This window comes from Brassica rapa, chromosome A09 (genome assembly GCF_000309985.2).
Source record: "Brassica rapa cultivar Chiifu-401-42 chromosome A09, CAAS_Brap_v3.01, whole genome shotgun sequence".
NCBI classification, from domain to species: domain Eukaryota; kingdom Viridiplantae; phylum Streptophyta; class Magnoliopsida; order Brassicales; family Brassicaceae; genus Brassica; species Brassica rapa.
In genome coordinates this window covers 41,417,301-41,445,200 of record NC_024803.2, presented here as the reverse complement: position 1 = coordinate 41,445,200, position 27,900 = coordinate 41,417,301, and the positions used below count along the sequence as shown (strand labels likewise).

General features: G+C 38.0%; 8 protein-coding genes and 1 non-coding gene across 23 annotated transcripts; 6 read left to right on the top strand and 3 right to left on the bottom strand.

Moving 5' to 3' along the window:
* LOC103842876 (DCN1-like protein 4) lies at nucleotides 1–3,071 on the top strand. 2 transcript variants are annotated; one of them, XM_009119550.3, is made up of 11 exons: nucleotides 1–66; nucleotides 149–224; nucleotides 436–520; nucleotides 1,679–1,753; nucleotides 1,850–1,886; nucleotides 1,967–2,050; nucleotides 2,154–2,214; nucleotides 2,301–2,407; nucleotides 2,497–2,562; nucleotides 2,632–2,749; nucleotides 2,855–3,071. In XM_009119550.3, the coding sequence occupies exons 2-10, from the start codon at nucleotides 149–151 to the stop codon at nucleotides 2,725–2,727; spliced, it is 687 nt and encodes a 228-aa protein (XP_009117798.2). In that variant the 5' UTR covers nucleotides 1–66; the 3' UTR covers nucleotides 2,728–2,749; nucleotides 2,855–3,071. The 2 variants fall into 2 exon arrangements, with proteins under 2 accessions (XP_009117798.2, XP_009117799.2); XM_009119551.3 differs by having other exon boundaries at nucleotides 51–69.
* Nucleotides 3,072–3,461: 390 nt separating this feature from the next.
* Nucleotides 3,462–5,132, bottom strand: LOC103842875 (Golgi SNAP receptor complex member 1-1). Its single transcript, XM_009119549.3, has 5 exons — nucleotides 4,876–5,132; nucleotides 4,434–4,673; nucleotides 4,113–4,280; nucleotides 3,886–3,999; nucleotides 3,462–3,771 (listed from the first exon to the last, which is right to left on the bottom strand). Exons 1-5 carry the CDS (start codon nucleotides 4,912–4,914, stop codon nucleotides 3,658–3,660), a joined length of 675 nt encoding a protein of 224 aa, XP_009117797.1. The 5' UTR covers nucleotides 4,915–5,132; the 3' UTR covers nucleotides 3,462–3,657.
* A 165-nt stretch (nucleotides 5,133–5,297) lies between these two features.
* Nucleotides 5,298–5,377, top strand: TRNAL-CAG. Its single transcript has one exon. It is a non-coding gene; the product is annotated as a tRNA-Leu (tRNA).
* On the top strand, nucleotides 5,357–8,753 carry LOC103842874 (factor of DNA methylation 1-like). 5 transcript variants are annotated; one of them, XM_033278784.1, is made up of 9 exons: nucleotides 5,357–5,522; nucleotides 5,611–5,732; nucleotides 5,824–6,738; nucleotides 6,828–7,009; nucleotides 7,124–7,213; nucleotides 7,305–7,592; nucleotides 7,671–7,886; nucleotides 8,062–8,294; nucleotides 8,553–8,750. In XM_033278784.1, the coding sequence occupies exons 3-8, from the start codon at nucleotides 5,829–5,831 to the stop codon at nucleotides 8,290–8,292; spliced, it is 1,917 nt and encodes a 638-aa protein (XP_033134675.1). In that variant the 5' UTR covers nucleotides 5,357–5,522; nucleotides 5,611–5,732; nucleotides 5,824–5,828; the 3' UTR covers nucleotides 8,293–8,294; nucleotides 8,553–8,750. The 5 variants fall into 5 exon arrangements, with proteins under 5 accessions (XP_033134675.1, XP_033134673.1, XP_009117795.1 ...); XM_033278782.1 differs by having other exon boundaries at nucleotides 5,611–5,756; XM_009119547.3 differs by lacking the exon at nucleotides 5,611–5,732 and having other exon boundaries at nucleotides 5,370–5,522; nucleotides 8,553–8,753.
* A 693-nt stretch (nucleotides 8,754–9,446) lies between these two features.
* Nucleotides 9,447–10,924, top strand: LOC103842873 (40S ribosomal protein S12-2). Its single transcript, XM_009119545.3, has 5 exons — nucleotides 9,447–9,552; nucleotides 9,671–9,716; nucleotides 10,102–10,405; nucleotides 10,498–10,563; nucleotides 10,657–10,924. The coding sequence occupies exons 2-5, from the start codon at nucleotides 9,709–9,711 to the stop codon at nucleotides 10,714–10,716; spliced, it is 438 nt and encodes a 145-aa protein (XP_009117793.1). The 5' UTR covers nucleotides 9,447–9,552; nucleotides 9,671–9,708; the 3' UTR covers nucleotides 10,717–10,924.
* Nucleotides 10,925–12,219: 1,295 nt separating this feature from the next.
* LOC103842872 (cinnamoyl-CoA reductase 1) lies at nucleotides 12,220–20,363 on the top strand. 8 transcript variants are annotated; one of them, XM_033278779.1, is made up of 15 exons: nucleotides 12,220–12,533; nucleotides 12,828–13,031; nucleotides 13,114–13,295; nucleotides 13,387–13,513; nucleotides 13,587–13,784; nucleotides 13,873–13,923; nucleotides 14,003–14,689; nucleotides 14,782–14,877; nucleotides 14,961–15,034; nucleotides 15,125–15,176; nucleotides 15,259–15,345; nucleotides 15,438–15,487; nucleotides 15,566–15,628; nucleotides 15,714–16,197; nucleotides 16,270–16,945. In XM_033278779.1, the coding sequence occupies exons 1-15, from the start codon at nucleotides 12,426–12,428 to the stop codon at nucleotides 16,678–16,680; spliced, it is 2,874 nt and encodes a 957-aa protein (XP_033134670.1). In that variant the 5' UTR covers nucleotides 12,220–12,425; the 3' UTR covers nucleotides 16,681–16,945. The 8 variants fall into 8 exon arrangements, with proteins under 8 accessions (XP_033134670.1, XP_009117792.2, XP_033134668.1 ...); XM_009119544.3 differs by having other exon boundaries at nucleotides 15,714–16,578; nucleotides 16,624–16,945; XM_033278777.1 differs by having other exon boundaries at nucleotides 14,782–14,874; nucleotides 15,714–16,945.
* Nucleotides 20,364–20,377: 14 nt separating this feature from the next.
* Nucleotides 20,378–22,498, bottom strand: LOC103842870 (DNA-3-methyladenine glycosylase 1). The gene is made up of 5 exons (XM_009119539.3): nucleotides 21,688–22,498; nucleotides 21,283–21,340; nucleotides 21,085–21,168; nucleotides 20,877–21,006; nucleotides 20,378–20,807 (listed from the first exon to the last, which is right to left on the bottom strand). Exons 1-5 carry the CDS (start codon nucleotides 22,139–22,141, stop codon nucleotides 20,508–20,510), a joined length of 1,026 nt encoding a protein of 341 aa, XP_009117787.1. The 5' UTR covers nucleotides 22,142–22,498; the 3' UTR covers nucleotides 20,378–20,507.
* A 1,496-nt stretch (nucleotides 22,499–23,994) lies between these two features.
* On the top strand, nucleotides 23,995–26,792 carry LOC103842868 (vacuolar fusion protein CCZ1 homolog A). 2 transcript variants are annotated; one of them, XM_009119536.3, is made up of 10 exons: nucleotides 23,995–24,176; nucleotides 24,297–24,503; nucleotides 24,588–24,681; nucleotides 24,769–24,952; nucleotides 25,049–25,087; nucleotides 25,195–25,307; nucleotides 25,389–25,892; nucleotides 25,971–26,126; nucleotides 26,205–26,422; nucleotides 26,506–26,792. In XM_009119536.3, exons 2-10 carry the CDS (start codon nucleotides 24,328–24,330, stop codon nucleotides 26,534–26,536), a joined length of 1,515 nt encoding a protein of 504 aa, XP_009117784.1. In that variant the 5' UTR covers nucleotides 23,995–24,176; nucleotides 24,297–24,327; the 3' UTR covers nucleotides 26,537–26,792. The 2 variants fall into 2 exon arrangements, with proteins under 2 accessions (XP_009117784.1, XP_009117785.1); XM_009119537.3 differs by lacking the exon at nucleotides 25,049–25,087.
* On the bottom strand, nucleotides 26,789–27,778 carry LOC103842869. 2 transcript variants are annotated; one of them, XR_004450843.1, is made up of 3 exons: nucleotides 27,530–27,778; nucleotides 27,208–27,427; nucleotides 26,789–27,120 (listed from the first exon to the last, which is right to left on the bottom strand). XR_004450843.1 is itself a non-coding variant. In XM_033278789.1 (2 exons), exons 1-2 carry the CDS (start codon nucleotides 27,422–27,424, stop codon nucleotides 26,906–26,908), a joined length of 432 nt encoding a protein of 143 aa, XP_033134680.1. In that variant the 5' UTR covers nucleotides 27,425–27,478; the 3' UTR covers nucleotides 26,793–26,905. The 2 variants fall into 2 exon arrangements, 1 of the variants encoding a protein (XP_033134680.1); XM_033278789.1 differs by lacking the exon at nucleotides 27,530–27,778 and having other exon boundaries at nucleotides 26,793–27,120; nucleotides 27,208–27,478.
* Between the last annotated feature and the right edge of the window lie 122 nt (nucleotides 27,779–27,900).

The window sequence follows — 27,900 nt, the reverse complement described above, 5'->3', positions numbered from 1 at the left end:
AAAGGTTGCGGTACTAATCGTCTGTCGCTCAGATTTCTTTTCCTCATCTAGAAGCTTTCGTTCGTGGTGGTACTCTTTCCTCTTCTGTGTGTTCTCTGCTTATTTATTACTTCTTCTTCTCTAATTCTCTCCCTCTTTCTCTCTACAGATGCGTCGTTCTTCTGCAGCATCGAAGAAGAAATCTGATTCCATCACATCTTCCACCACGGATCTCTTTCGCTCAGGTTCCTCTCTCTCTCTATCTTTCCCGATCAATTTAACGGAATCTTCCTAGGGTTTATTTATGTATAATTATGCTGAAAAGTTGATTTCTTTGTGATGTGTGCTGATTAATGATTAAAGATGAATCCTTTGAAACAAGTGAAACACTTCCAAAGACTTCACTTTTCGAATCAACTTTTTCTGCTTTGTTATGACTTTTTGTTAATGGTTCAGGTCCGAGTAAGGCGACGAGTAAAGAGATGGATCGAATAGATCATTTGTTTAATCAATACGCCAATACATCTTCCAATCTCATCGAGTAAGTTTCTATTTTGATCTTTTCAAGCTCGGTTTCTTCCTATTGCGCCATTGAGAGCATCTCCAACCCTACTCCATTTTCAACTCCAAACATCATTATGGAGTACAATCTTCTCCAACCCCACTCCATTTTGGAGTTGAAAATGGAGTAATGGCTAGGTTTACTCCATTTATGGAGTAATCTTAACCATTACTCTATTTTGGAGTTGAACTTTTTTTATTTATAAAATGGTCCTTTCAATCTTTAATGTTTTTATTTCTTACTTAAATAATATTTAAAATGATACATTAACATTAACATGAAAATAGTATATTCCTTATTTAATAATTTTAAATAAATAATGAAAATAACAGAAAAAATAAATAATAAAAATAAAAATAACATAAAATAAGTAAATTTAATAATCTGGAAAATCCGTTCCGGATCCGCTAAGGTCGGTGAAATATTGCCCAAACGGAGAAGTCTAAGAAAGAGCTTGTTGATCTTGTGATTCAACATTTCGCTTGATATTATTTGTATTTGTTGAGTTTGAATATACGCACGAACATTTGGATCTTGTATAGATGAGCGTGAATTCGATGCACCAATTGAACTTGAAAGAGAAGCTCCACATCCGAGTATCAAAATTGCAGAAGATGAAAATGTCTGATTTCAAAATTTTCTTGCTCGATTTAGGAATATCAAAGATAAAGAAGCTCATTTTCATTACGAAATACATTAGTTGATCATTTGTGGGAAAAATATTCTAATGCTCATTGTTGAACCCACATATATGTTGTCTTTTTTAATGATTTCTTGTACTTTTTAATAATAAATATTTAATTCAAATAATTTATATTTTAATTATTTATCGTAAACATAAAATAGTTGGGGTTAATTGGTAAATTTTTATAAGTGTAAGATTTTATTTGCAATTATGAATAAAATAAAAATGAAATCTTTAAGAAATATTATTTTTGGAGTAGAAAATAGAGTAATACATTGGAGTAAAACCTTACTCCATTTTGGTGTTGCAACATTTTGGAGTAAAAAATGGAGTAATACATTGGAGATGCTCTGAGTGTGTAGAAGTTAGTTCTAGATCTTTGTTTCTGTTATATCCACTTCCCGCCATAACATTCATTGCTTCTGATATGTTTTGGTATGTTACTTGAACAGTCCTGAAGGAATAGAGGAGCTATGCTCCAATCTGGAAGTCCCTCATACTGATATCAGAATCTTGATGCTTGCTTGGTACTTACTATTATCATCCATCCATCAAAACTTTCTAAATACATCCTTTTTTTTCTTTCTTTTAAGCAAAATTATATATACTCCCTCACATTGCAGGAAAATGAAAGCTGAGAAACAAGGTTACTTTACGCAGGTGAGATCACTTCCTCTGTTACTCGATTTGAGTTTGGTTCTTTTTCCTTTCTGTTTTATTAACTTACTGTGCATCCGTAGGAGGAGTGGAGAAGAGGTCTTAAAGCTTTAAGAGCTGATACACTCAGTAAACTGAAGAAAGCCCTTCCCGAGCTTGAAAAAGAGGTTCAAAGTTTTATTCTTTCGTTTCATTTTTCATATATTGTTTGGTTGACATGTTCTGAGCATTGAGTCATGCTTAAGCTTTTTTTTTTTATATCTCTTTAAGGTCAGAAGGCAATCAAATTTTGCAGATTTTTATGCGTATGCCTTCCGCTATTGTTTAACAGGTAAGATTATCTTCAGCTTCTACATGGGATTTTTTATTTCACGGATCACATTTTTATGTTTATATGATCTTTGTTTACTAATGCAGAGGAAAAACAGAAGAGCATAGACATCGAGACTATATGTCAACTCCTAGATATCGTCATGGGATCTACTTTCCGAGCCCAAGTTGACTACTTTGTCGAGTATTTAAAGGTCTTCATCACTCTAAATTATTATCTTGTTTTTCATGTCCAGAATGTTTTTATTTGCAATCTTAGCATCATATGGTTTTTGTTTCACAGATCCAAAACGACTACAAAGTCATAAACATGGATCAATGGATGGGCTTTTACAGGTTCTGCAATGAGGTATGTTTCCTAGTCTTTTTAGTTCCTTACTTGGCAGTTTCATCAACTAACTAGACAGTGTTTATACAGATAAGTTTCCCGGAGATGACAGAATACAATCCAGAGCTTGCATGGCCATTGGTTCTCGACAGTTTTGTTGAGTGGATTAGCGAAAAGCAAGCCTGAAAGCTGAAAATCATTCACTTAAGTAAGTAATCTTTTCAAACAGACAGTTAAAGCTCGAACTCTCTTTAGGTCTGTGTTTGAGTTCGGTATTGACTGACTAATCTCTGTGTGTGTGTTTGGATTGCAGGATCGTTGGGCCAACAAACTGATTCAGCACAGTTTTATTTGAGTTTTCATCCTTCAAACTTCAAAAAGACACATTATATGATTTTTGTTACATGTGATTAACTTCAATAGAGGGAAATACATTATGTTTGAAATATTATATCCAGTTCTATTAGCAACCAATGAAAGTGCTTGAATACTTCTGTATAATGAATGAAATCAGATGTCTCTCTCTTCTACACGCATTCAGACCATTTATAACCATCAGACACTGTCTGATGATGATCTGTCTACTTGTTTTCATACGAAATAGCAGCCTGATGGCAGGTTCGGTCCATTTGCACAGGGGGACAGTGGATTAGCTTGAGAAGGAAGAAGCAACCATGTTTAATGTTAAGCTTGTCATTGACTTCATTGTCAACATCTCAAAGGACGGTGATAGTGAGACTTTAGAGATCATGTCTTCTCCTTGTCACATTCTTAAGCAATAAGATGAATGCGAGTATTAGGTTAGATTGGTGTGACAGTATGAATCATTTATGATTAGTGTTTTATTGAAGCCAGATTGATTTCAAATATTTGTATCATTCTCAAAGCAACAACACTGCTACAGAGCCAAAAATCCAGTATCAGATGAAAGAAACAGATGGTTGTATAATAAGCTCGTCAAAACTGCAAAACATAGGAATGAAGTTTTGCTGTACACAAAATATTTATGTTTTTGATCTTTAGATTCTTTACTAGAACACCGATGGATGATCACATAACAAATTAACATCATGGGAAAACCAGACGTGGCCCAACAGAGAGATGAATTGAAATTTTTTACTTGGTTAACCAGTAGATGAATATGAGAAATGTGCATACAGCCGCAACTAGTGAAAGAATGATTGTATCCATTGACTTTTTCCTCTTTATCGCTGACAGAATAGTGTTCACCTGCAGTGGGTTTAATCATGGCATTGCAGAGTGAGGTATACAGATGATATCCACACAAAAAGAAAGCAAAGAGCAAAAGAGAATGCAAATAAGAGAAAGGAAAGCTCTTTGTACCGTGGGTAGACGGCTGGTGACATTGCTAAGCTTAGAGTTGATGCCTCCAAAAGTTGAACGCTGAAACACTAGTGTACCAAGTGTTGCCTGAGCTTGTGAAATGACACCATCCATCTGCACCGTTTATATACAATACGCAGTTCACATAAGTCATGGACTCATGGGGTTTCAACTAAACTAGAAAAGCTTGATTCTAACACAGATTGATGGAGAAGGATTATATTTACCTGAGCTGTATTACGGTTGATTCCCATATTTTCTTTGAGAAGAGCTTGTTCCGTAGAGCCATCCCCATCTTCTAAGTCTAACCTAGTCCGATCAAATTCTCTAAAGTCCTCAAGAAGTGAAGCATGCTCTTGTTTTGCTCTAAGACTTGATCGGTGTCGATAAAACTCCTGCATTTTGAATGAGTCACACATACATGAACAAGGCTCATTCCACAACAAAGGCTTGAGTCCTAAACTACTCTAACATTCATTGCACTGCTAATCAGAAGCTCATCAACCCAAGCTTAAGAGATTAAATAATTATCAAAGGATCATACATACCTGTGTAAGATCTTGAAGGATCTCCTGATGACGAGTTAAAGTATGTGAGACCATCTCTGACCCACCTGAAGAAACCCAAGCTTGCATCTGCGCATTAACTTGCTGCAGTTGCCTTAGCAGTAAGTCAATCCCAGCTTCGAGGTCACTCTCTGCACCATCTGACTTTATCAAAGCCTTTGTGGAAACAAGTCTGCGATATGAATGCATCTGCTCGTCAAGCTGAGCTTCAATCTTCCTAGCCTGTCAAAATCAAAACGCAGAAAACACAAAAACATATTCCTTTAAAGTTTATCATTAACATTATAGTTAGATCCAATAGAATAAAAATCTAATCTTTAAGATTGAGCCCAGAAGGTATGGCTAACAATTCCCCAAATTGATTAAAACCCAGAAGAAGAATATCGATTTAGTACATACCCAGCAGCTTCGAGTCCAAAATTACCTGTTTACGTAAAGCATCCCAAGAGCTAGGAACGTCCATGGTGTTTTTATGAATCAGTCAAAATCTCTCCTTTGTAAAATCAGATCAAAGAATATCCTATCTTCCTCCTCGTAACCAAACCTTCAACTCGCGATCGAATTGGTTCGATAACGAGGGAAGGAAGAACGGATCTGATGGCGAGAAGAAGAAGAAGAGAGTTGGTTCGGAGGCAAATAGGTTCCGTTTTGCGTAATCAGTAATTTAATTCGAGAATGGCGATGATTAGGTGGCTATGATCCAGTGTTTTTCACCCTACACTAAAAGCTTATATATACACATTGGACAGTTGACCCACAGTCCCACACGTTCTAGTCAAACTTGACACGTGATATTATTTATAAAGATACAGTCTATTAAGTTGATTACAATATTGGTAAACAATAGTCAAGATGGCCGAGTGGTCTAAGGCGCCAGTTTCAGGTACTGGTCCGAAAGGGCGTGGGTTCGAACCCCACTCTTGACATTAGTTACTCTTTTTTCATCGTTATAAATCCCTCTCCCTTCACTTTTGAGCCCTAACTCACTTTTCGTATCCCTCAGTCCTCACTCTCTCTACTCTTCTCCTCTCCTCATCAATCGCCGTGTTTTCATCTCGTCCCCCGTCGCGAGTAAGCTCTCCTGATGATCTTTCATATCGTGTTTCCTATGGTCATCTCGTGCTTTTAACTCTGTAGATTCTTTGCATTTTTTCGTTAGGTTACTTATCGTGCACGTGCGGATCCCGTAACAGCACTCTCTATTTTCCTCCTGTGATTTCGATATTAGCGAACTCATTTTCCTAGAAAATTGAGCAAACCTTTTGCTGCATGAACTATCCTGTGAAGTTTTGCTTTCTTATAAAAGTGATTTTTGATTTTTTAGAATTTTTTTTATTTTTTATTTTGGGTAAATGAGTAGTCATTAAAGCAGGTAAGATGGATGTTCCACCTCCACCTGATGAAGAGTCCGAGATCAGCGAGTCAGAGATCGATGACTACTCCCAAAAACCCTACCTGAAACTCCAAACCGGGCATTACAAGGTTAAAGTAAACGGAACGCTGAGATGCCCCTTTTGTTCAGGCAAGAAGAAGCAAGACTACAAATACAAGGAGCTGATCGCACACGCCTCTGGTGTTTCCAAAGGATCCGTCAGCAGAAGTGCTAAACAGAAGGCTAATCATCTCGCCTTAGCTAAGTACTTAGAGACTGAACTTGCTGGTGATCATGCAGAAGGTCTTCCACGTCCTTATCTCCCTCTGTCAAACGAGTCAGAACCAAAGCCTGGTGATGTTTACGTCTGGCCTTGGATGGGGATTGTGATGAATCCTTTGAAAGAAACTGATGATGACAAGGAGGTTCTACTCGATTCGTGGTATTGGTTGAAGCGTCTCTCTAGGTTCAAGCCTGTTGATGTGAACGTGTTTTGGATCGAACAAGATTGTGTTATTGCGGTTGTTGCTGAGTTTAACAGCGACTGGAGTGGGTTTGCGAGTGCGACGGAGCTTGAGAAGGAGTTTGAGAGGGAAGGCTGCAGCAAAAAGGAGTGGGTAGAGAAGAGGGGAGAGTCAGAGTCCAAGGCTTATGGATGGTGCGCACGTGCGGAAGACTATAACTCTGAAGGGGTAATAGGTGAGTACCTCTCCAAGGAGGGGAAGCTAAGAACCGTTTCAGATATTTCTCAAGAAAAAGCGGAGGATAGAAACAGTGTTCTTGAAGAACTTTCGAGTATGATTGATATGACTAATGAGGATCTGAACAAGGTTCAGTACAGTTACAACGAGACGGCTATGTTACTGAAGAGGGTCAAGGACCAGAAGAAAAACTTGGAGGAAGCTTATGCAGAAGGTTTTTAACTGAAAAAAGCTAATATGTTTATCATTCATCTAGCATGTTTTTTAGGGTGTCTGATTATTGTCTCTAATTTATCTCCTCAGAAACAAAGAAGATGCATCAGATGTCGATGCGCAGTATCCAGAAGATCCTAGAAGATAAAGAGAGGCTAAGCAATGAACTGGAAGCAAAGATGCTGAGACTAAAGAACTGGTCCAAAGAGTTGGAGAAAAAGGAAGCACTAACTGAACTGGAGAGACAAAAGTTGGATGAAGAGAAGAAAAAGGTAATAATCAGTCCATAGTCACTGTCATATACAGGAAACAATTCGTCTGTGCATATGTATAGATCAATGTTTTCCGAGCTACTAATAATGATTTCTATTTTATTGGTTTGGCAGAATGATGCTATGAACATTTCCCTCAAGTTAGCCTCTCATGAGCAGGAGAAGGCTGACCAGAACGTTTTGAGGCTTGTGGAAGAGCATAAGGTACACAACTCAAACTGTATAACAAAGGGGAGAAAAAACTTCCCTCATTTGTGTCTTGAGTTTGAAATTGTCTCCTTTTATTAAAATCCAGAGGCAAAAAGATGAGGCAATGAGCAAGATCCTTGAGCTTAAGACACAGCTAGACACCAAACAGACACTGGAAATGGAGATTCAGGAGCTGAAAGGCAAACTACAAGTGATGAAGCATTTGGGGGATGCTGATGATGAGGCGGTCAAGCAGACAATGAAAGAGATGAATGATAAATTGGAGGACAGGAAGTCTGACTTAGAACAGCTAGAGCAGATGAATTCAGACCTCATGACAAAAGAACGTCAAAGCAATTTCGAGATTCAAGCAGCTCGGAAAACATTAATTGCGGTACATACACTTGCATTTTTCCCATTCGGACCTATTATGTTGTTTAAGCTCTGAGTGAATTCTCTTTTTTTTCTTCAGCGTTTGACAGGGTTGTTGGGTGCCGAATCTGATATCGGGGTAAAGAGGATGGGAGAACTTGAGAACTTGGAGCCCTTCTTGAATGCTTGCAAGAAGAGATATTCTGCGGATGAAGCCATGGTTGAAGGTGTTACCCTTTGCTCCACATGGCAGAAGAACATCAATGATTCAACATGGCAACCGTTCAAACGTGAAGGAACCGGGGACAAAGCAATTGTATGTTCTTTCCCACTATCTGACGCCATGATGGCTTTGAGAAATGTGTTGTTTTTCTTACCAGTTAAATATATAGGAGAAACCAGTGATTATGTGAATGTTGGTACTTTTATCCAATATGTTTCGCATAACTGTTTTGTTAAGTTCAGCAAGTAATGGTGTTGGATGGTTACAGGAAGTGGTAGACGAAGAGGATGAGAAGCTGAAGAAGCTTAAAGGAGAGTGGGGAGAAGAGGTGCACAACGCTGTTAAAACAGCTCTGGAGGAAATGAATGAGTATAATCCAAGTGGTCGATACAGCACCCCAGAACTTTGGAATTTCGAAGCAGGAAGGAAAGCAACATTGAAGGAAGTGATTAGTTTCATTTCCAACGATATGAAACCTGTGAAACGCAAAAGAACCTGAAGGTATGGTCTATTATCTTCAGTTGACACAGGTCTCTTGTATATATGTTATGTGCTGAGTTAAACTAACAAAACACTCCATAACCTGAAGAGTGAGAACCTTGTAGAAGGGTTTATAATGGTTAAGAGAAAAAAATTCTTGTAACAAATTAGAGCAGGGACAGTATTTAATTTGTTGAATCCGGTTGAAGAAGTCTAATTCGGATTTGGTCTTGGTTTTGTTCTGAAGAATCCAATGGTCTTGTACTTTTTTGGTTGCAGGAAGGAGGAAGTAGAAGGAATGGGTTAAGCTTCAAGTCTTTTAAAATAACTTAGAATCAAGGAGCTCAAGTGATGTAAAATAATGAAGATACTTATATGCTCTATGTAACCACCAGACTTAGCTCTTTAACTTGTGTCTTTGAAAGATTTCGAACAGCTAGTTATCCAATGTTTTTATTAGCAATGTTCTGTTTTATGCTTCTTGTTTCATGTTCTATAAGTTTGTGGGGGGGGGGGGGGGGGGGGGGGGAAGGTAATCTTATTTTGGCCTTAGAAATTATTAACATTCAGGCAGTACATCATTTTTTGAATCTTTAGGTTTCTTCTTAGAATAGGAAGGAGAGCCCTAAGAACTAAATTTTAACAAAGTAATAATAAAAGATTATCAAATTAGGGGTTAAGTTGCGTGTGGAAGTTGTAAACAAGAAAACTTGCGGCACACAGAAAACAAAATAGATTCAGATGAACCAGAAATAAAGGGAGAGGTTTTTAAACAACAAGCAAAGGGTGAATTCGATTTATTATTTTGCCAAGAGTTGAAGAAAATTCGATCTACTGATTATATTATCCGCCTTCCCCAGCAAAATATCTATAACAAACCTCAACAAAAATATTAAACTATAGTTTATGGTCAATCTTTTTATATAGTTGTTAATGGTTAAGCTATTTGCTATTTGCACTAGGAATAAGTGCTTGAAACTGAGTATGATACACAAGAATCATAAAAAGCATTCATATGTTTATTTGTTCTGCTACACCATGGTGTTGCACTGTTGCAATATCACACAATCTGGAAGACTAGAAACTGGTAAATAGAAAAACAAAAATATTAAGAAAACCCCATTTAAATGGGCCGATAAAAGCCCAAATACTGGGTCTGGATCCGCAACGATCTGTTAAGATGTAATTCTGGTGAAATTAGGGTTTTATGTAACTAGCATATAACTTCTTTTCCAATTTCTTCCTCATCCTTTCCGCTGCAGCCGTCATCGTCTCTGAGGTTAGTCTCTCTTTTCTATTTTCATTCAGCTCCTCGAACGCTGTACATTCCGGACATGTAGTCTTGACCATGTCGTACGCCTCAGTATTATTTATTTTGTTTTGGTTTATTTTGGCAGACTCAAGTTTTTTTCGGAAGTTCATTTTAAGACACAACATGTCGGGGTAAGCTTCTTTTTGCTGTTGATGTTATGCTACATTTTCTGATATGCGGGACCAGTGTTAACTAGCTAACGTCACGATCATCCATCTCTATTTCTTATTTACTAGGAATTATTCTCGCGTTTGATGTTTTATGGAGCTCTATCTTTCTGAATCAAATGTATTCTTGCTTCATTGATGCTAATGTTGTTGCCCTTGATAACTCTATAATTTTAATAGATTGTCTTACTTGAATTAGAGCTGCATTGTATTCTGGTCGTTCATAAACTTATTGTATAATTATCATTTTAATTGTTTGAATTAAACTTCCTGTTTCTATAGTAGGAACTTGCGAGATACATTATATGCTTTGTTTGTCTGAATCCTTATTACTGTTTTTATTATTCAGTGATGAGGCTGCTGCTCCCGTTGTTGTTCCTCCCGTTGCTGAGCCAGCGGCTATAATCCCAGAGGACATGGACTTGTTGACTGCATTGGAGCTGACTCTTAGGAAAGCTCGTGCACACGGTGGTGTTGTTCGTGGTCTCCATGAGAGCGCTAAGCTTATTGAGAAGCGTGTTGCTCAGCTCTGTGTCTTGGCTGAAGACTGCAACCAGCCCGATTACGTCAAGCTTGTCAAGGCTCTCTGCGCTGATCACAACATCAACTTGCTTACTGTTCCAAGTGCCAAGACCCTCGGTGAATGGGCTGGTGTAAGTCCTGCAGTTTTATCTTAATCTTCTCACTCTCTATATACATACCTTAATTATAAGAGCTCCCTTGCTGAATCTTGATGTTGTTGCAGCTCTGCAAGATTGACTCTGAGGGTAATGCAAGGAAGGTTGTTGGCTGCTCATGCCTTGTAGTCAAGGTATTGTATTTACGTCTAAATTCAAGAGGAATCTTTAATTCTTTGAATTGATTTGGTCATTTACTTAATGTGTTTTATTGCTTGGTGTTTCAGGACTATGGCGAGGATACAACTGCCCTCAATATCGTCAAGAAGCACATTGAATCTAACTAAGTTCAAGAAGCATTTCAATGTCTTTTCATCTCAATACTGTTTTATCTTGGTTTTGATACTTGATATTTTAGCAGACAGCTCTCGAGATTTGTTTGGAATATTATCAAGTTTTGCTTTTATGTAGCTCTACTTTCCAAGGCCCAATTTACTTATGTTCTCTTTGCCCACTATTTGTTTTCACAAAATAAATGTTCAAAATTTCGCATTTCAATATCTTAATGAAGTTGAAATTGAAAATTATAGCATAACTAAACTTATTTGTTTGAAATTAGCCTTAGTTTTTGCTTGGACTGCCATTTCAGCTATGTTTGTATATGTTCCTTCTCCAACATTTAAATTCTATTTGATCACGTTCATTTATAATTGCAGGATGTTGTGAAAGTTATCTCATTTAAACAAAAGAATGCAAATGCTGATGTTGCTTACTAGGATATTGTTTGCTTCAAGACCAATGTAATCAAACTCCACTAACCACCAATATACTCGGTTAGTTTATATTGGAGGAGTATTGACAAAAAAAAGATGACTGAAAAATCAATAACGGCGATCAAATCATTTCACCATATCAACATTAACATAACATATGCAAATCTACATCGTCATACGAGCCACTAATTTATCCCGGCTTTGGTAAACCACACTATAAACCCAATAAAATGCCTTTTTATTTTATCTATCAAACATGTATAACTAAATTTAGTTGGCGATCATGATCCCTATGGATAGTAGATACGAAAATTCGGAAAGAAACTGTATAAAAGATTGATGAATAGCATATCTATAATCTCATTTATATATCTCACAAATTAATTAAAAAATTTTAGTTAATGAACTCATTTATTTAATTCCATGAAAACTAACGTTTAGTACCTTTTAAGGAGTAAGAGATCTTTAGAAAAATAGATTTAAACAGACTAAGATAAATAATAATTACAATATTTCAATTTTTAAAAAATGCAATTCCAAACCGATTTGATATAACAGAAAAAAAAAAACATACTATAGTTTATCGCCAGTTATTGGAGAGAAGATCCCACATCGGATATATGAAAGGGACTTGAGTAATATATAAGTGACTTGAGTCAATCCACTAATTACCAATTGATTTTAGGTTGAAAGCCCATCTAGCTTAACATGGTATCAGAGCCGGCTCAATACCCTGACCCATTAATCCGGCCCGGACAGTGGTCCGAGCCCAAGAAACTTATCACCAGTCGTTCAAAAAAAAATCAGATCTCTTCTAAATAAATGGGTAACTGAAAAAAAAATTAGTTATGATTTAAAAAAAAATAGAATACCTAATAATCAAATGGCAAAACACATGTTCCACAATGGGATCTGGTCTCCACATAGTTGATTTTAGTTTTTCTTTTGTCAATACTTTTGACATAATTAAGACTTAAAACGATTTTTTAATAAGTAATTCTTAACGAGAGTTATTTTATGATTTTATCTCTCTCTCTCTCTCTGTACAGGTATATAGATCAGCTCATTGCATGGTCAACACCACTAATATAAAAGCCGCATCAGACTCATATAAAGTTTTCAGTTTTTTTTTTTTTATAATCTGCGCAGACCATTTGGATTTTGTGGCGGCGACGACAGCGGTTCTTATCTCTCGGTCCGGAGAATGTTTAATTGTCTTCTAGGGTTTTGAATTAGGCATTCGATAATTTTCAGAAGAACAAAAGAGATATAGAGAGAGAGAGATGGGTCGTCTTGTCGGAGAAAGCGAACTCCCTGAAGCTCTCCTCAAGGCTGGAAAAGATCTCCTCGAGCCTCATTCCTCTACTGATTCCCTTCTCGACCTTCTCCATGTACCAATCCTTCTCCCTCTCGACATTCTCTCTGATTTTGTTGTGGTGAAATTGGGTTACTGGAAGCAATTAGGGTTGACCAATTGGAAAATTTAGGGTTTTTATCTTTGTTCAATGTTTGATGCGATATGATTTGTAGTAAAGGTGAAACCTTTTAGGGTTTCTCTGTTCTTGACGAATTGGAAAAATTAGGGTTTCTTCTTGCGTTTTATCTTTTGGGGGAAAGGTGGAACCTTTTAGGTTTCTGTTGCTCTCAGATCCCTAGAGTGAATTGTTGTTTACTTGTCTATGCAGAAAGTGGAGACTCTGCTCTCTAACGTGGAGCAAGATCCTATTGTAGCTGTGCAAAGTGCCCTGAGACCATCTACCAAGGCTTTGATATCTGCTGATCTCTTGAGAAACCCTGATTCCGATGTTAGGGTTTACGTTGTCTCCTGCTTAACGGAGATTATGAGGATAACTGCCCCTGAGGCACCATATCACGATGACCACATGAAGGTTGGTTACATACACCATTAGTCTCGCAATTGCTTATCCATTGAGTTCTAGTAACACTTTGCTTCTGTTCTGTTGCTTACAGGATATCTTCGAGGTGACGGTAGAAGCCTTTGGAAAACTAGCTGATGCTTCCTCTCGCAGTTATAAGAAAGCTGAGGCTGTTCTTGATACTGTTGCTAAGGTCAGGTCTTCCTTGGTGATGTTGGATTTGGAGTGCGATGACGTTATCCTAGAGATGTTTCGGCAGTTCTTGAAAGTCATAAGGTAGAGATAGAACATTAGTTAACAATGCTCGATTAACTCTTATGTGGTTTATAGTAACGCTGATGGCATTTTTTTGTGTGCATGTATTAAGCCCGGATCATCCTCAAGCGGTACTTCATTCGATGGAAACGATAATGACCACAGTTATAGATGAAAGTGAAGAAGTACCCATGGATTTGCTAGAGATTCTATTGGCTGCTGTCAAAAAAGAAAACCAGGTGAGTTTTAGTTCATGTTTATGTCACCAAGATTTTTTGAGATTTGATTTTTTGTGTGGTCGCCATGGCGTAGGATGTCTCACCAATGGCTTCGAAGCTTGTGGAGAAGGTTCTCAGTAGCTGCGCCTCTACGCTTCGACCGTGTATCATGGAAGCTTTGAAGTCCACAGGGACTAGCTTGGACATGTATTCTCCTGTGGTTTCGTCGATATGCCAAAGTGAAGCTGCCGCTAGTGAAGCGCAAATCGTTGTTAACCCCAAAGAAACTAAGGTGTTCTTAATGCCTTGAGCTCTTTGTTTGATTGTTTATACAGTAGCTGTTTGGTTGAATCTTGAACTGACAATAGTTTTTTTTTCAGGCAGGTGAAAAGACGGTAGAAGAACAAGTAGTTCCAAGTGACTCATTGCAGGTACTGTATTTGATAGTCTTTTGCATTGTAAGTGTTTAACCTCTTTTCACACTGTTTGTTGCTTAACCTCTTGATTCAGGGAAAACTGGATTTGGGTCTCTCTGTCAAGGGGGCTAGGTCCAAGAGAACTGCAAGAGGTGGAACTCGAGCCAATGGAGATGACAAAGTAACAAAAGGAAGTGATTTGCACCAACTTCTGAAGCAAGGGCATTCTGAAAGTACAGACACAGATACAGAATCAGGGTCTACTAGGAGAAGAGGGCGAAAACCCAATTCTCTGATGAATCCTGAGGAAGGCTACTCATTCAAGACGTCATCAAGCAAGAATGATTCATCACGTGGAAAGCTCGCTGGCAAGAAAGCGTCTTCCCCTAGTAAAGTTGGTCAAACTAACCAGTCCGTTGTTATTTCTATCTCGCCCTCTGGTAAGTCTAGGAAGAAAGGGTCAGGTAAACGAAGCCGGAGTAAGATGGAAGAGACAGATCTTGATGCGGCTTCTTTAGCTAGACCAGTATCAAAGAAACCGACTGTGAAGAAGGATAAACCTGAAGAAGAAGATTTAATGGAAACTGACATTGAAAAGCCTGAAGATAGCATTAAGACTGCCAAGCCAAGTAAAAAGGAGAAGAAAGCAGAGAATGGTTCAGCGAAAACATCAGCAAAGAAGCCACTTGAAGAATCTAAGACCAGTGGGAAAAAACAAGTCCACTCAGAAGCAAAGAAAAACAATTCAAAAACTGATATTACCCATTCATCAAAGAGCAAGGTATCAAATTTGATGAACCAAATTTTTTTTCAACATATTACACTCTATGACTCCCCCCTTTACTTTAACTTATAATTGGATAAACTGTCCAGAAGAAGAGCTCCCCAGCAACAACGCCTGCGACCAAAGAATCCGAACAAACTCCCAAGAGCAATCCCAAGAGGAAACGGACAGCTGGAGAGGAAGTGGTGTGAATTTTTACCTTCTCTGTCTATGTTATGAGGCTTTGGTTTGTCTCGTGTTTTCATACGGTTTATAATCCTCTTTGCAGGAGTCCAATAAGAGTAAGCTTGGTCAGGAATTGGTTGGTAAGAGAGTTAAAGTCTGGTGGCCACTCGACAAGACGTAAGTGTATTTGCGAAACATGAGTCATGACTTTTTGATTTGGATACTGTGTGATGAATGGTAGCGATCTTACCGTTTATATTTGCACAGGTTTTATGAAGGCGTCATACAATCCTATGATGGTCGTACGAGGAGGCATAAAGTGAGTTAACTTCTCTAATTCGTATTTTGAAGTTCTCTCTTTGTTTCATATAAAAAAAATTCTACGGCTGCTCTTGCTGCAGGTCTTGTATTCTGATGGGGAGGCTGAAGCGATTTATCTTAAAAATGAAACTTGGGAGATAATCCAGGATAAGTCTTCAGCCAGTGAGGTGAGATTTTTCTTAACACTGTAACCATTTATCTCTTACAACAAACAATCTTATTGATATGTGTACTGATTCCTCCCCCAAAATGTTAAAAGCAGGAAAAGGAGGATGATGATCTGCCTGATTCTACTCCTTTATCTGACATGTAAGTGAAACGTTCAAGGTTCTGAATCACCCCCACAGTTTTTGTGCAGTCTTTGAGTGTTTTTGCTTTTATATGCAGAATGCGAAGGCAGAAAGCCAAGAAGAGCAAAAATGTGGAACTTAGCAGTTCTTCAGACGTCAGGTATGAAAATTTACAAAAAAAATTATAGTTATGTGTATATAGAAGGTTTGATCAAGGATGAATTCTCTCACATTTGTGGATATAGATCGTCGAAGGAGAAAGAACCTGTAACAAACTCCATTAAGAAAGGGAAACGAACCAAAGGTGCGCTGAAGGGCAAGGGCTTAAGCAATGAACCAGAAAGCAGAGAAGAGAAAGATGTTAAATCGTCGAAAGAGCCGAAAGCTGAAACTGGCAGGACTGAAAAAAGGCAGAAGGTGACTAAAGATATTCCCCGGGAAAGCGAAAAAGATTGTGATGACAAGGAAGAAGCTGAAGCCAAGGTTGAAGAGGGTCTGAAATCCGGTGCAGAGCCTGAGTGTAAGAGAGATCACCAAGAACTGGCGGATGATCCAAATGCGGAAACCAAAACTGATGGAGAAGAGCTGAAGTCTACAAACAAGTCAAATGCAGAACCAGAAACTGATGGAGAAAAACAGGAGACAGCAAAAGAGCCAACGGCAGAACTTAAAATTGATGGAGACGAGAAAGAGCCAGTGAAAGAGATTAATGAAGAACCTGAAACTGAGGCACAAGAGGGAGAATCAGCAAAAGAGCCAAGTGCAGACACTAAATTGATCGAGAAGGAGGATATGTCTGAGGTACAAGAGGTAGAATCAGCGAAAGAGCCAAGTGCAGACACAAAATTGATTGAGAAGGAGGATATGTCTGAGGTACGCGAGGGAGAATCAGCAAAAGAGCCAAGTGAAGACGCCAAATTGATTGAGAAGGAGGATATGTCTGAGGTACGAGAGGGAGAATCAGCAAAAGATGCAAGTGAAGACGCCAAATTGATTGAGAAGGAGGATATATCTGAGGACCAGAGTCATGGAGCTGCAAAGGAGCCAAGTGTGACTGAGACTGGTAAAGTAGAAAATGAAGCTGAAGAAGATGATCAGAGAGCACTTAAGGAAGTGGGAGAAGAGACTGATAAAGCAAAAGCTGGTACTGTTAAGGAAGTGGGAGAAGAGACTGATAAAGCAGAAGCTGGTACTACCCCTGTTTCAGGTTGATCCATTGGGCCATGCATGGTTAGGTGATGATAAAGATTGATTGTTGTGGTTTAGGTAACTTTTATGTTTAGTGAAGCTGCTTGTTTAAAGACTTATGGTGTTATTGTTAGTAGAGAGAGTCTTCTGACCTATTATGTCTTATTGTGGAACTAGTTTGCTGGTGTCACCTAGCTAAGTAACATACATTTTAGAGGACGTGTGTGTGTGTGCATTTGCTAAACACAAAACAGTGATAATATGTGTAGTCATTTCAGCACTTCCTTTATTTGGCGCATTATTTTGAACTTTCAGAGAAAAGTGTCTAAATCTTAACATCCTATCATCGATGGAGCAGGTAAGTAAACTGTAAACATAACACTTGCGAGTTGTCTTGTCCCATGTACACACGTTACTAAACACACATGTACACACATTACTATACCCCTTTACCAGTGCTCGAACCTAAGCGAAACAATTTTTCTATAATTTTTTTTAAAAAAAATTGGTGTAAGATGATCAAAAGTTTGGTTTAGACGTCCGTCTAATCAATGATTTCTTGAACAATGATTATTATACACACATACATCGTCTAGAAGATGTATTAATGTCTTCATCAATAAATATTGGTAGAGATATATTACTCAAAGTAAAATGATTGTAGGTAAAGTTTTGTCCAAGTTTATGAGATTTTTCTAAAGGTGTATTGTTGTTCCAAATAATTATCTTCTTCCACCAACCCCTCTTTTTATAAAATAATAAATATGTTTTGTCTTTCTATACATATATGCAAATTAAATATAAATATGTAGACCAAACTCATCACAATGGTTAGGTGTGTGGAATCATAAAAGGATAAACTTCCTTTTCAGTCTTTATATACAAACCGTAACTCACTTTGTACGCATTCATCATTTTGCTTCTGCCTCTTCGAAGACCGAAGCTTTCACTTTCGACCACACCGGAAAAAATGCCAGTCGACGAATCTACACCGGTCGGGAAAACAGTTTGCGTCACCGGAGCTGGTGGATACATCGCTTCTTGGATTGTTAAGTTACTCCTTGAGAGAGGCTACACGGTCAAAGGAACCGTACGGAATCCAGGTCCAATAATATTAATACTTCTTTTGCTCACTGTAATAATAATATTTTCTGGTTGAATTAATTAATTGCTTGGATGAATATTAATTTTAATATTGTTTTCTTTTTTTTCTGCAGATGATCCAAAGAATACACATTTGAGAGAACTCGAAGGAGCCAAGGAGAGACTGATTCTATGCAAAGCGGACCTTCAGGACTACGATGCTCTTAAGGCGGCTATCGATGGTTGTGACGGCGTCTTTCACACGGCTTCTCCGGTCACTGACGATCCCGTGAGTATTTTTCTTCTTCTGAGAATAATTGAATAAAGTTAGGGACCTACATGAGATAAAAAAAGACAATTATGGTAGTGGTAGTGGAGCTGATTTCTTTTAGATTTTGTTTGTCGTTCAAATCTTATTATTAGTAGAAAAATATCGCATGAAAGAAGTTAAAAAATCTTTTGCATGTTAATTTTGGTAAAGTATTATTTAATTTCAAGACAATGAAATAACATTTTCTTGTAATGAATTTATTACATTTGACTTCAAAGGGAAGAAACTATGGTTATAAATTATACTGTCGGAGGGGCAAATCAATGAATACGTTAATTTTTTTTTTGTTGTCAACAATGTATACGTTAAATTAAATGTAGTATTATTAATCATCTATTTCAAAACATGTAACGTAAATTTCCAGGAGCAAATGGTGGAGCCGGCCGTGAACGGAGCCAAGTTTGTAATTAATGCTGCAGCTGAAGCCAAGGTGAAGCGCGTGGTCATCACCTCGTCAATTGGTGCGGTTTACATGGACCCGAACCGTGACCCTGAAGCCGTCGTTGACGAAAGTTGTTGGAGTGATCTTGAGTTCTGCAAAAACACCAAGGTCTTGACTTTATTCCTATAATTTACCAATTAAGATTTGGTGTGAAAATAATAAAAAAGTTAATAGTTTATTGTAAATAACACTTTCTACAATTCTATGCTTGAAATATCCAAGGCTTCAATCATATATGCTTTTGCACTTAACAAACATGAAAACTAAAACTAAAATACTTTGATGTCTAACTCAAATTAAATAGTTAGTTTTTTATATTTGGTCTACTAAATGTTTTATGTGTTTTATAGAATTGGTATTGTTACGGCAAGATGGTGGCGGAGCAAGCCGCGTGGGAAACGGCAGAGGAGAAAGGTGTTGACCTGGTGGTTTTGAATCCAGTGCTGGTTCTTGGCCCACCGTTACAGCCGACGATCAACGCTAGTCTCTTCCACGTCCTCAAGTATCTAACCGGGTCGGCTAAGACTTACGCTAATTTGACTCAGGCTTATGTGGATGTTCGTGATGTCGCACTAGCTCATGTTCTGGTCTACGAGGCACCCTCGGCCTCTGGACGTTATCTCCTGGCGGAGACCGCACTTCACCGCGGCGAAGTTGTTGAGATTCTGGCCAAGTTATTCCCGGAGTACCCACTTCCAACCAAGTAAGTGAAACCAATGCCACTTAATATATTATTCCATCATTTGAGTTAAGTAGAACTAGAAAGAAACGAATAAAACTTTTTAAAAATTATAATCACAGAAAATTAACATTTTTAGTCAACGAGTTTGAGTATGTGTGTTTTGCACAAGTAAAAAAGAAGAAAAGAAATCAAGTAAAAACCCTTTAATAAGGATGGTAGCTCTAGTGTATTAGGACAATGACCTTACTCAACTCTCAAGTTATATTCTTTAGTAACCAGCACTATTTCAGTTACATATCTATATTCGTGCAAGACTTTTGCATACAAATACATGCGCACATGACACACGTTCGCATTCATTAGTGTACATAATAAATCTAGTAAGTCGTCACCAACTTTAGTCAGCAAACACATCACGATAACGTAACGCTAAGTTTGACGACAGTGTCGTATGTAGTGTCTTTGCAAATCTTTATATAGCTTAATCAATGATATAATTCTTTTTTAAAATTTATTTTTAATGTACGCTTTTGTTTCTTTATCTTATCTCTTATCATGATACCAACTCAATGATGCATGCGAGTTGGTCCCATGTTCCTTTTTTTTATAGTTTGTGGTGAAAGTTGAAGTTGGTGTACCAACAACACACACTCGAAAGTCCACTCGTCACCTACTGCTAACGTGGACTTTTTTATATTTGTTTTGAAATGGTAGTTGTAATGGAGCTAGTCTTTGGTCTATGCCCAACTTTAATTAGAGTGTGTTAAGTAATTACAATGTTTGTTAATTTTTCAGGTGTAAGGACGAGAAGAACCCTAGAGCCAAGCCGTACAAGTTCACTAATCAAAAGATTAAGGACTTAGGCTTAGAGTTCACATCCACCAAGCAAAGCCTCTACGACACAGTTAAGAGCTTGCAAGAGAAGGGCCACCTCCCTCCTCCTCCTCCTCCCTCGACGTCAGAAGAGTCCAGCCAAAACGGTATCAGGATCGGGTCCTGAATAACTTATTCCCTGGTGTATTAACGTTTCCTTTGTTGTAGAAAAATAAACCAGATGTTTAATTATTGTCTCTGGTTATGTGAAACCTTTGTTTCGGAATGTCTTGCTCTCTGTTTCGTATGATGGATTTTGATTTTGTATAAAGGCTTTCAATGCTTCATGTTTATTATATGCATAAACCAATAACCCAAAACACATCTATACAACCTCAAAGGCAAAAAGGAACACTTCACCGTACGGTAGCAAAATCTGGTTGTGTCACATCATCTCTGAAAGCAAACAACATGGAACTCAAAAACATTTAATTTATTTATCACTCTCCGTTCTTCTTCTTGGCCTTGGTTGTTGCTGTCTCTGCATCTACGCAACAACAGTTTTGGTATCTGAAGCAGCCTATGAGATGGTCGTTTGTAAGACCAGCTGCTTGCATGAAGGAGTAAACAACCGTAGGACTGACGCTGCGAAAGCCTCTGCGTACAAGGTCTTTGCTTATAAACTCAGCTTTTGATGTCTTCACAGGGACTTGTCGTCCATACCTGAACTGGCTTTGTGTAGGTTTATTGTTCACAAAGTTCCACATGTACTTCTTGAATGATCCATGTTCAGCTATAATCTATTGATGAAACCAGTAATTAATAGCCAGGAAGATATCTATAGATTCAGAATCTGAAGTTTGTATTACCTTGCGTACATGGCGTGAGTTATCGAGGATTGAACGTATCTTGACCTCTGATAGTAAGGAAACGGCAGAGGTTAGCTTCTTCTCGTTCAGTTCTGAAACAGCAACAGGATCGAAGTCCATGAACACTTCCCTGTTTTAACAAAAGTAAGCAAAATTTGAGATCAGAGTTCATAAAAGTAAGCTTGACACCAGAGCTTAGTTTTGTTACCTGAGTAATTGCCTTCTGGAGAGAATGTCGGTCCAAGGGAGCTCAGATAGAGCACCAGAGAGACATAGCAACTCGAAAAGCTTCCTACACAGTATATAGCCAAAATGGTTAGAGACTCTTATAATTTATTTATTTTTGGCATAAAGAGACAAAGACCATCTCTGATAAAAGGAGAATAGTTTTGAGGACGCCACTTACTTGTCGTCCTGAACAGGAACTCCCCATTCTTCGTCGTGGAAAGCAACATAAGACGGGTCTTTGCAATAACGAAAGAAGAAGAACATTATTAGTCAATTACAGCAGAGAAGCAAAGAGAAAGATATGGCACATGAGAGAGTAACATAGCCTCTTGGCATGAGAGAGTAACGAAGATAACTAATCTCAAAGTTTCAGAACATACAAGTGATCAGACCTGCACACGCCTCAACAAACAACGCACATAGAAACTCAAACATTATCGTGACATTGAGTTACTCTTTATCATCTGTATATGTAGAATTCAATTACTAGAACAAGTCTATAACTTTCTTCTCCATTCATCTTCTTGAATCATTCTAGAACTAATGAACAAGTGAGATTGAAGGTGAAAACAGAGATTCTCACCAGATTTAGGAGTGATCCAAGCACATCTTTTTCGACCGTCAACGAAGCAATCACCGTTACTAGCAGCACCACCACCACCAGCAGCAACCTTGTCTTCTTTCTCATCAACCTGCTTCCTTCTCAATGTACCAGAGGCGGAGGAGACAGACCCACTTCGCCTCACAGGCCTCTTACAACTCGAAGAAGACGCCACGCTCAAAGGCAACGACTCGCACGAAGAAGAGGCATCAGAGGAATAAGAAGCAGTCATGGAAGCACTGTTCCGTCTCAGAATCGAAGAGCATTGCTTCAGAGTCGTCGTTGGTGAAGCTGGAGTATCTGGTTTCTTCGTTTTCTCATCTTTTGACTCGTTGGTCTTCTTCTTCTTCTTCTCTAGTTTCATCCCCGGCGGTTTACTCCCCAGCTTGTTCCCGGTTTGACCAAGAACCGACCGGAATCGAGGTGGATCCGACATTGACTCTTGACGCTCACACAATCAACAAAGCTTATGCTTTTACAGATCTAACACTGAAAGTACAAAACTTGCTATTTCCAAAACCGATATAGAGAGAGAGAGAGGTTAGTATCGAAAGTCGTACACTTTACAGCTAATGAAACTTTTCAATTCCCAGTTTGTAGAATTTTCTAGCAAACCAAGCCAAGTTGCTTAGAGAGAGTGTTCACGGGAAATGCAGAGGTTATACACAATGAGAAAGCGATGAACATCACAGAGAGAGCTTTTCTCATCGAGGACGAAAGGAATCAAATGAAGAAGAAAAGGTTGTTCACTAGTCACCGCTTAACACGTCATCCTTTGGTTTTTGTCCTTTTTTTTATTCTTTTCTTTTCTAGACCTGACAATAAGATGGGGTTTGATTACTGTAAACTTAATTGTTTAAGCAAAATAATTAGTGCTTAGTATTAGATTAGGAATGTCTGCTCGTGTAACGAAAACCCATGTCAAGACAAAGAAGTTTTAATTAACCAGACACGTAGTATACTAGTAAAATTTATTAGGAAACAAATACTCCTCTTTTTTTTCACAAAGTGTATTATTTTATATCTGTTTGTTTTGTTTCAAAAACCATCATTTTATATTTAAATGTAATTTCACATATTTTTTTTAATTTACCTTTTCAAATAATCAATACATTTTTTATATAAACTATTTTATTTAATTAATTGTAAATTAAAAAAACATTATTACTTTTTACTATTTCTTAATTTGCGATACTTTTACGAAATGAATCTATAATTTTTGTTTGTCGTCACAGTACTTTTATAATTTTTATTTTTGAACGACATAAACCCTGTTTCTTCAATTCTATATCTTTAAATCCTAGATCCATAAACCATGAGATGGAAGATGATCGTCGAGTCGAGATGACGAATCAATATTACTGACACCAGTAGTGATCAAGACCAAGTCCAATACAGCCTCGTTGTTTATAATAATAAAATAATAAATTATTATATTAGCAACTAACAATTCATGGTATAACTTGCATTATTTTGAATAGTATTACACAAATTGTCAATTGTAAAATCATTAATAAAATAATTTCATAACTTGTACGGTATAAATAATCATGATAGAATGAATGTATAACTGAATGGAAAGAAAATCGAGCAATCACATAGTTGATCACCGAATTTGATACCTATGCTTTGGGAAACATCTTCTACACATAGGAGAATCTACAATGAACACAAATTGGTGATGACGGCTATTTTATGGTTTATATTTGAAGTGTTGAGATTATTCTTCGAGTAAAATGTGTTGTCTATTGTTACCCTTTTAAACTTCTTTTATTTCTACCACATAAGACTGTTTTTAGATTCGCTACCGCATAAAAAAAAAGTTTTGCTATCATCTAAGACTGTTGGTTCTATTTCTACCAACTAATTTATCTTTTAGTTTTGTTTCTTTTTGCGAGTTGATAATAATAATATTGTATTATATTTTCTTTATTATATGTTTTAGTAGATTTTAAAAAAAATTCAAAGAAAATTATTATTTCTAATTTATCAATAAGGTTAATTAAATTCCATTAAAGTTAATGGGCCTTAATAGATGCCTATTTTTACAATCTCTCTTAAACTCTTGGGAAATAACAAATGTGGGCGGGGGAAAGTGATTCGAGATCGACTGGTTCTGACAGTTTTTAACCGGAATGCTAACCTAACCGACTATTAACTAATTTACACCAATCAAATTCACCGCGAACTCTTGTCTGGGCTTATTAACCGACTTATTTGGGCTTAGATGGGCTTGTTTGGGCTTAGTTGGACTCTTGTCTCTTTCATTTTTGCTATGTAACTTTGAAAAACTCCATTGTAGAGTGTAGACAGCGTCTCTGGAATCTGCTTAATCTTCCTCCTCACCTTTAATCATCTTCTTTTATCTCCTTCTCGCATTTATCTTCTTTACAAAAAGTCAACTCTTTCCTTATCAGAATCTCCCTCCCATCGCTTTAACTATCGCAATACACCGACTTCACATCTTCAAGGTAGTCAATTCGTGTTAGGATTCTTCTTTTGGGGTTTGAATCACCAATGTGCCTTTGAAAGTTGAAACCTTTAATTGATTATAAAAATTTCTGAGGCGTACCTTGAATTGTATGGTATAGTGTTGATGAGCTCGTAGAAGCTTACGGGGAAATGGCCTCCATGAGCTCCGGTGATGAAAGTCTCCGCCTTTGCGTCTTTGATTTGAGGAGAGGCCAAACCGAAGGTCAGGAGCTTGACAAGATTCTCTTCTTTCATCCTCCTGAGCTTGACGTCTCCACGCAGCTATCAGTTACCGGCCTCAGTGAAGGTCTTATTACTTTTACTAGGTCAGCTGATTGATACACTCTCTTCTTGATTTGGTTTGCGTTAGTTGATATGAGTATGTATGAATCTTGTGAGTATAAATGCAGACTTTTCTCTCCTGAGGCAGCTTGTGAGGTTATAGAAGCAGAAAGGCATTCTCATGTTTTCTTTGAGGCCGAAACTGATATCTGGATGGTGATGGTAAGACACTCTTTTATCTTTTAATGAGCGATTCGTCGAATGTAGTGTTTAGTCAATGAACAAAATCTGATCTAGAGACATTGGCAGGTTGTGGAGAAAAATAAGGATACAGGAGCTATATGGAGGATTGATGCACTCAGGGGAATGCTTAAAGAAGTGCACTCACTCTTTGTGATGTTTCACGGGTCAGTTAGAGCTTTACTCGAAAAAGAACCAACAGGAGGGCTTACCCGAGCACAGTTGTATCCCTTCATTACAGACTACTTAAGCAGTAAGCAACTCTCACCCAAATTTAGCACATTTATATTGTTCACTGTTCTTTGTTCTGCTTCCCAGCTTCAATTCACTTTGTGTCACTAAATGCCAGCATTTCAAAAGCGGTCTCGCTCAGAAGACTGGTGCTGTGGTAAAAATGCTTTGAAGTTGCTGTCTCGAATGCCCTTGCTTTTGATTGTGACAAGTTGGTTCTTCGTGTGTAAAATAGCTTATGCAAAGGTTTTCTCTTTCGGGCAGATCTTTTTGTTGGGAAGAAACTTCAGCTACCTAATTTCCGTGAAACTACTTTGAGTGAGCGTGGAACCGTTCAAATGCTTACTCTAGCAAGGGACACTGCACTTGAAGTTCAGGTTTGTTTCTCCATATCTATTAAGGCTTTAATCACTTACATAATATATTGGTATTTGACGAGCATTTTTTGGGATGTACAGTCTCTTGTTCAAGTACTAGACTCATGCGCTGGGAACTTACAATGCCACTCTATGATCTTATTTCAAGATCTGTTGGTTTCAACTACTCTCTCACCTGATGATACCACCAATTTGTTTACATTTGCTGTAATGAGGTTGACCTCACAAGCTCTACTATCCTCTGACGCCAGTTCCTGGTCTTATCTACGTAAGGGGACTGGTTCATCTGAAACCTCTTCTACTTCCGGTTCAATTGATTCCCAGCATCATGTTATTAGGCCACTACAAAATGATAAGTGGAAAAAAGGGAAAGATGGTTTTCTCGTAACTGATGTTTGGGGTTTAGAGACTGGTGGTTCACCTGATTCTGCCATCCCTATAGTCTGGCTTCAGCAGAGGCAAGAAAGAGTGTATCTCCTCGCTTATCAGTATAAAAGTCTCACCTTACTTCTTCTCTTACCTACAACTGCCGTTCTCAATGGAGGTTTAAGCGTGTCAGCCGTGAAACATCAAGTTATTGAACAGGTTAGCACATCGCCCATTGATCTTTCTTTTGGACTCTTTTCTGGTGTCTTCTGATATAACACAATATCTCTTTTTCAGGCATCGCTGAGGATTATGAAAATTGAAGAGAAGATCTCAAGGGGGTGGGGAGGTGAGAATGCTTATCATGTTAAGGGTTACCGTTACTTGGTAGTTGATACTGACCTAGAAGTTTCCAGAGCTTCTCCTTCAGGAAAAGTAGCAACACTTGCTAAGGTAACGTCTTTCACATTATGAGTTACTTAGCTGAGATTAAGACGAGGCCTTGGACTCAAAACTATTTCAAAAAAGTAGGAGTCTCTACTTGCACTAAACAAGCTCAGAGAAGAAGTGGATTTAGAAAAGAGCCGTGCGAAAAGGCAGGAGAGAGACTTGGAGATATGCATAAGAGCTAAGAACAACGCGTGGGTGATCGCCCGTGTGAGTAGAGATAAAGAGCTTTACATGGCTTTGGAGAAAGCCAGTGACACTCTTCTTGATGCCACAGACGCTGTTGGAAGATTCAGCAACTGGTAACAATTTTTGTACTTGCGAACTATATACTTGGTAACAAATTTATGACTTTCTGAAAAAATGTGTGTTGGGATTTTATCAGGTATTGCAGCGGAGCGTTTTTGATGGACTAAGTAAGATTAGTCTTTTGTTTCTTCTGCTTCTTGGAAGAGGTTTCTTCTAGTTTCAAGTACAAAAAGCTCTGTTTAGCCATTAGTTTTGTTGTGAATTCCACGTTCGACCAATGGAAAAGAGATCGTTCTTTGTGCTGAGGGAAACATTTACTCTCGTGGTCTCTAATTTGTAGAAATAGTAGCCTGAATTATACTATTGGAAGAACTGGCCTGTTAAAAGCATGCTCGAGAAAGATAAGGCACTGTTTATAATTCATGCCAAATGGTGTCTGTATTGTCATTCTATATAAGATGTGGTAAGAGTTCAAAGTTTACAATAACCCAAATAACAAATGTTAAACTCTCAAGTTAGGCACAACATGATAATTCTTATTGACATGTGAGTGAAAGCATTATAAACCCGGTGAAGAGAACGGAGGTGGTGGAGAAGAACAACAGTGGCCGGTGGTCAATGGCGGCGTTACGTTTTGGAGACGCTTTCCGGCCTCCACCCCTTCCACCTGTAACTCCACGAGCTCCTACCCCTACCCGGAAGATGTCGATGCTCTTATCTTCTTCTCGTTTTATGTCTTTGATTGTAACCTCTGCCATACAAGGGAAGAGACAGAAGAGTGAGTAGTAAATACGTTTGGCAATAATCGTAAGAGAAACAATATTAATATATAGAGCACCATGGGCTTGTTCTTGGTCGTGTAAGCTTATTGATGAACTGAGCTTCTGGGAATCTGATGAGATGGGGAAGCAGAGGACAAAGAGGAAGAAGATGAACAATGCAATACATCCTCTCTCCATTGCTGATCTGAGCTTTGGTGGATTTGCTGCAACTGTTCCGAAGCCAAATGTGTGTATGTAGTATATATGTGTGTGAGTGGGACCAAGACAGAACATGTTCTGAAATGAATAGTGAAGGATTGTAGATACTTTTCTTTGTTCTTTTTCTGGACAAAAACATATCCAACAAGAAAAGAAGATTCACCGATTTTTTATAATTACCTTTGTGAACGAGAGTGACGCATACAACTAAACTGATTTTATTGGTTCCATTACACTGAACACGTATCCACACTTAAAAGACACACAATACAAATAAAGACTTGCCAATGGTCCATACTAGACCACTTTCCTTTTCTCACTCTCCACCGCTCTAATCAACCTCTTCTATCTTTGGACCTCCAGCACCAACACCAGCCTGATACATCTTTGAGATGAGATGATTGGGTTACAACTTACAAACAAACACCCTCCAGCTCTTTCAACTTATACTCAAACTCATCAACTTCCGCAAGCTGGTTTCCTTCAATCCATTCAATAGTCTGCCTCCCCCGAAATAGATATTAGGCCCATAAGGCCCGTTATGCTTATTT

Excerpts from the sequence above, each read along its gene's own strand:
- LOC103842876 (XM_009119550.3), top strand. The coding sequence starts at position 149 with ATGCGTCGTTCTTCTGCAGCATCGAAGAAGAAATCTGATTCCATCACA. Across the intron at positions 2,051-2,153 it reads TTCCCGAGCTTGAAAAAGAG|GTCAGAAGGCAATCAAATTT; the intron begins GTTCAAAGTTTT and ends TATCTCTTTAAG. Across the intron at positions 2,408-2,496 it reads ACTTTGTCGAGTATTTAAAG|ATCCAAAACGACTACAAAGT; the intron begins GTCTTCATCACT and ends TTTGTTTCACAG.
- LOC103842875 (XM_009119549.3), bottom strand. The coding sequence starts at position 4,914 with ATGGACGTTCCTAGCTCTTGGGATGCTTTACGTAAACAG. Across the intron at positions 4,674-4,875 it reads GGGATGCTTTACGTAAACAG|GCTAGGAAGATTGAAGCTCA; the intron begins GTAATTTTGGAC and ends TGATTTTGACAG. Across the intron at positions 4,000-4,112 it reads TCAACCGTAATACAGCTCAG|ATGGATGGTGTCATTTCACA; the intron begins GTAAATATAATC and ends TAAACGGTGCAG.
- LOC103842874 (XM_009119547.3), top strand. The coding sequence starts at position 5,829 with ATGGATGTTCCACCTCCACCTGATGAAGAGTCCGAGATCAGCGAGTCA. Across the intron at positions 6,739-6,827 it reads GGAGGAAGCTTATGCAGAAG|AAACAAAGAAGATGCATCAG; the intron begins GTTTTTAACTGA and ends TTATCTCCTCAG. Across the intron at positions 7,887-8,061 it reads GAACCGGGGACAAAGCAATT|GAAGTGGTAGACGAAGAGGA; the intron begins GTATGTTCTTTC and ends GGATGGTTACAG.
- LOC103842873 (XM_009119545.3), top strand. Across the intron at positions 10,406-10,497 it reads CCCTCGGTGAATGGGCTGGT|CTCTGCAAGATTGACTCTGA; the intron begins GTAAGTCCTGCA and ends ATGTTGTTGCAG. Across the intron at positions 10,564-10,656 it reads GCTCATGCCTTGTAGTCAAG|GACTATGGCGAGGATACAAC; the intron begins GTATTGTATTTA and ends TTGGTGTTTCAG.
- LOC103842872 (XM_009119541.3), top strand. The coding sequence starts at position 12,426 with ATGGGTCGTCTTGTCGGAGAAAGCGAACTCCCTGAAGCTCTCCTCAAG. Across the intron at positions 15,177-15,258 it reads GTCGTACGAGGAGGCATAAA|GTCTTGTATTCTGATGGGGA; the intron begins GTGAGTTAACTT and ends CTCTTGCTGCAG. Across the intron at positions 15,346-15,437 it reads ATAAGTCTTCAGCCAGTGAG|CAGGAAAAGGAGGATGATGA; the intron begins GTGAGATTTTTC and ends AAATGTTAAAAG.
- LOC103842870 (XM_009119539.3), bottom strand. The coding sequence starts at position 22,141 with ATGTCGGATCCACCTCGATTCCGGTCGGTTCTTGGTCAAACCGGGAAC. Across the intron at positions 21,341-21,687 it reads TTGGATCACTCCTAAATCTG|ACCCGTCTTATGTTGCTTTC; the intron begins GTGAGAATCTCT and ends GTTATTGCAAAG. Across the intron at positions 21,007-21,084 it reads TCCAGAAGGCAATTACTCAG|GGAAGTGTTCATGGACTTCG; the intron begins GTAACAAAACTA and ends TTGTTAAAACAG.
- LOC103842868 (XM_009119536.3), top strand. The coding sequence starts at position 24,328 with ATGGCCTCCATGAGCTCCGGTGATGAAAGTCTCCGCCTTTGCGTCTTT. Across the intron at positions 24,504-24,587 it reads GGTCTTATTACTTTTACTAG|ACTTTTCTCTCCTGAGGCAG; the intron begins GTCAGCTGATTG and ends GTATAAATGCAG. Across the intron at positions 25,088-25,194 it reads CTCAGAAGACTGGTGCTGTG|ATCTTTTTGTTGGGAAGAAA; the intron begins GTAAAAATGCTT and ends TCTTTCGGGCAG.
- LOC103842869 (XM_033278789.1), bottom strand. The coding sequence starts at position 27,424 with ATGTTCTGTCTTGGTCCCACTCACACACATATATACTACATACACACA. Across the intron at positions 27,121-27,207 it reads CGACCAAGAACAAGCCCATG|AGGTTACAATCAAAGACATA; the intron begins GTGCTCTATATA and ends CTTGTATGGCAG.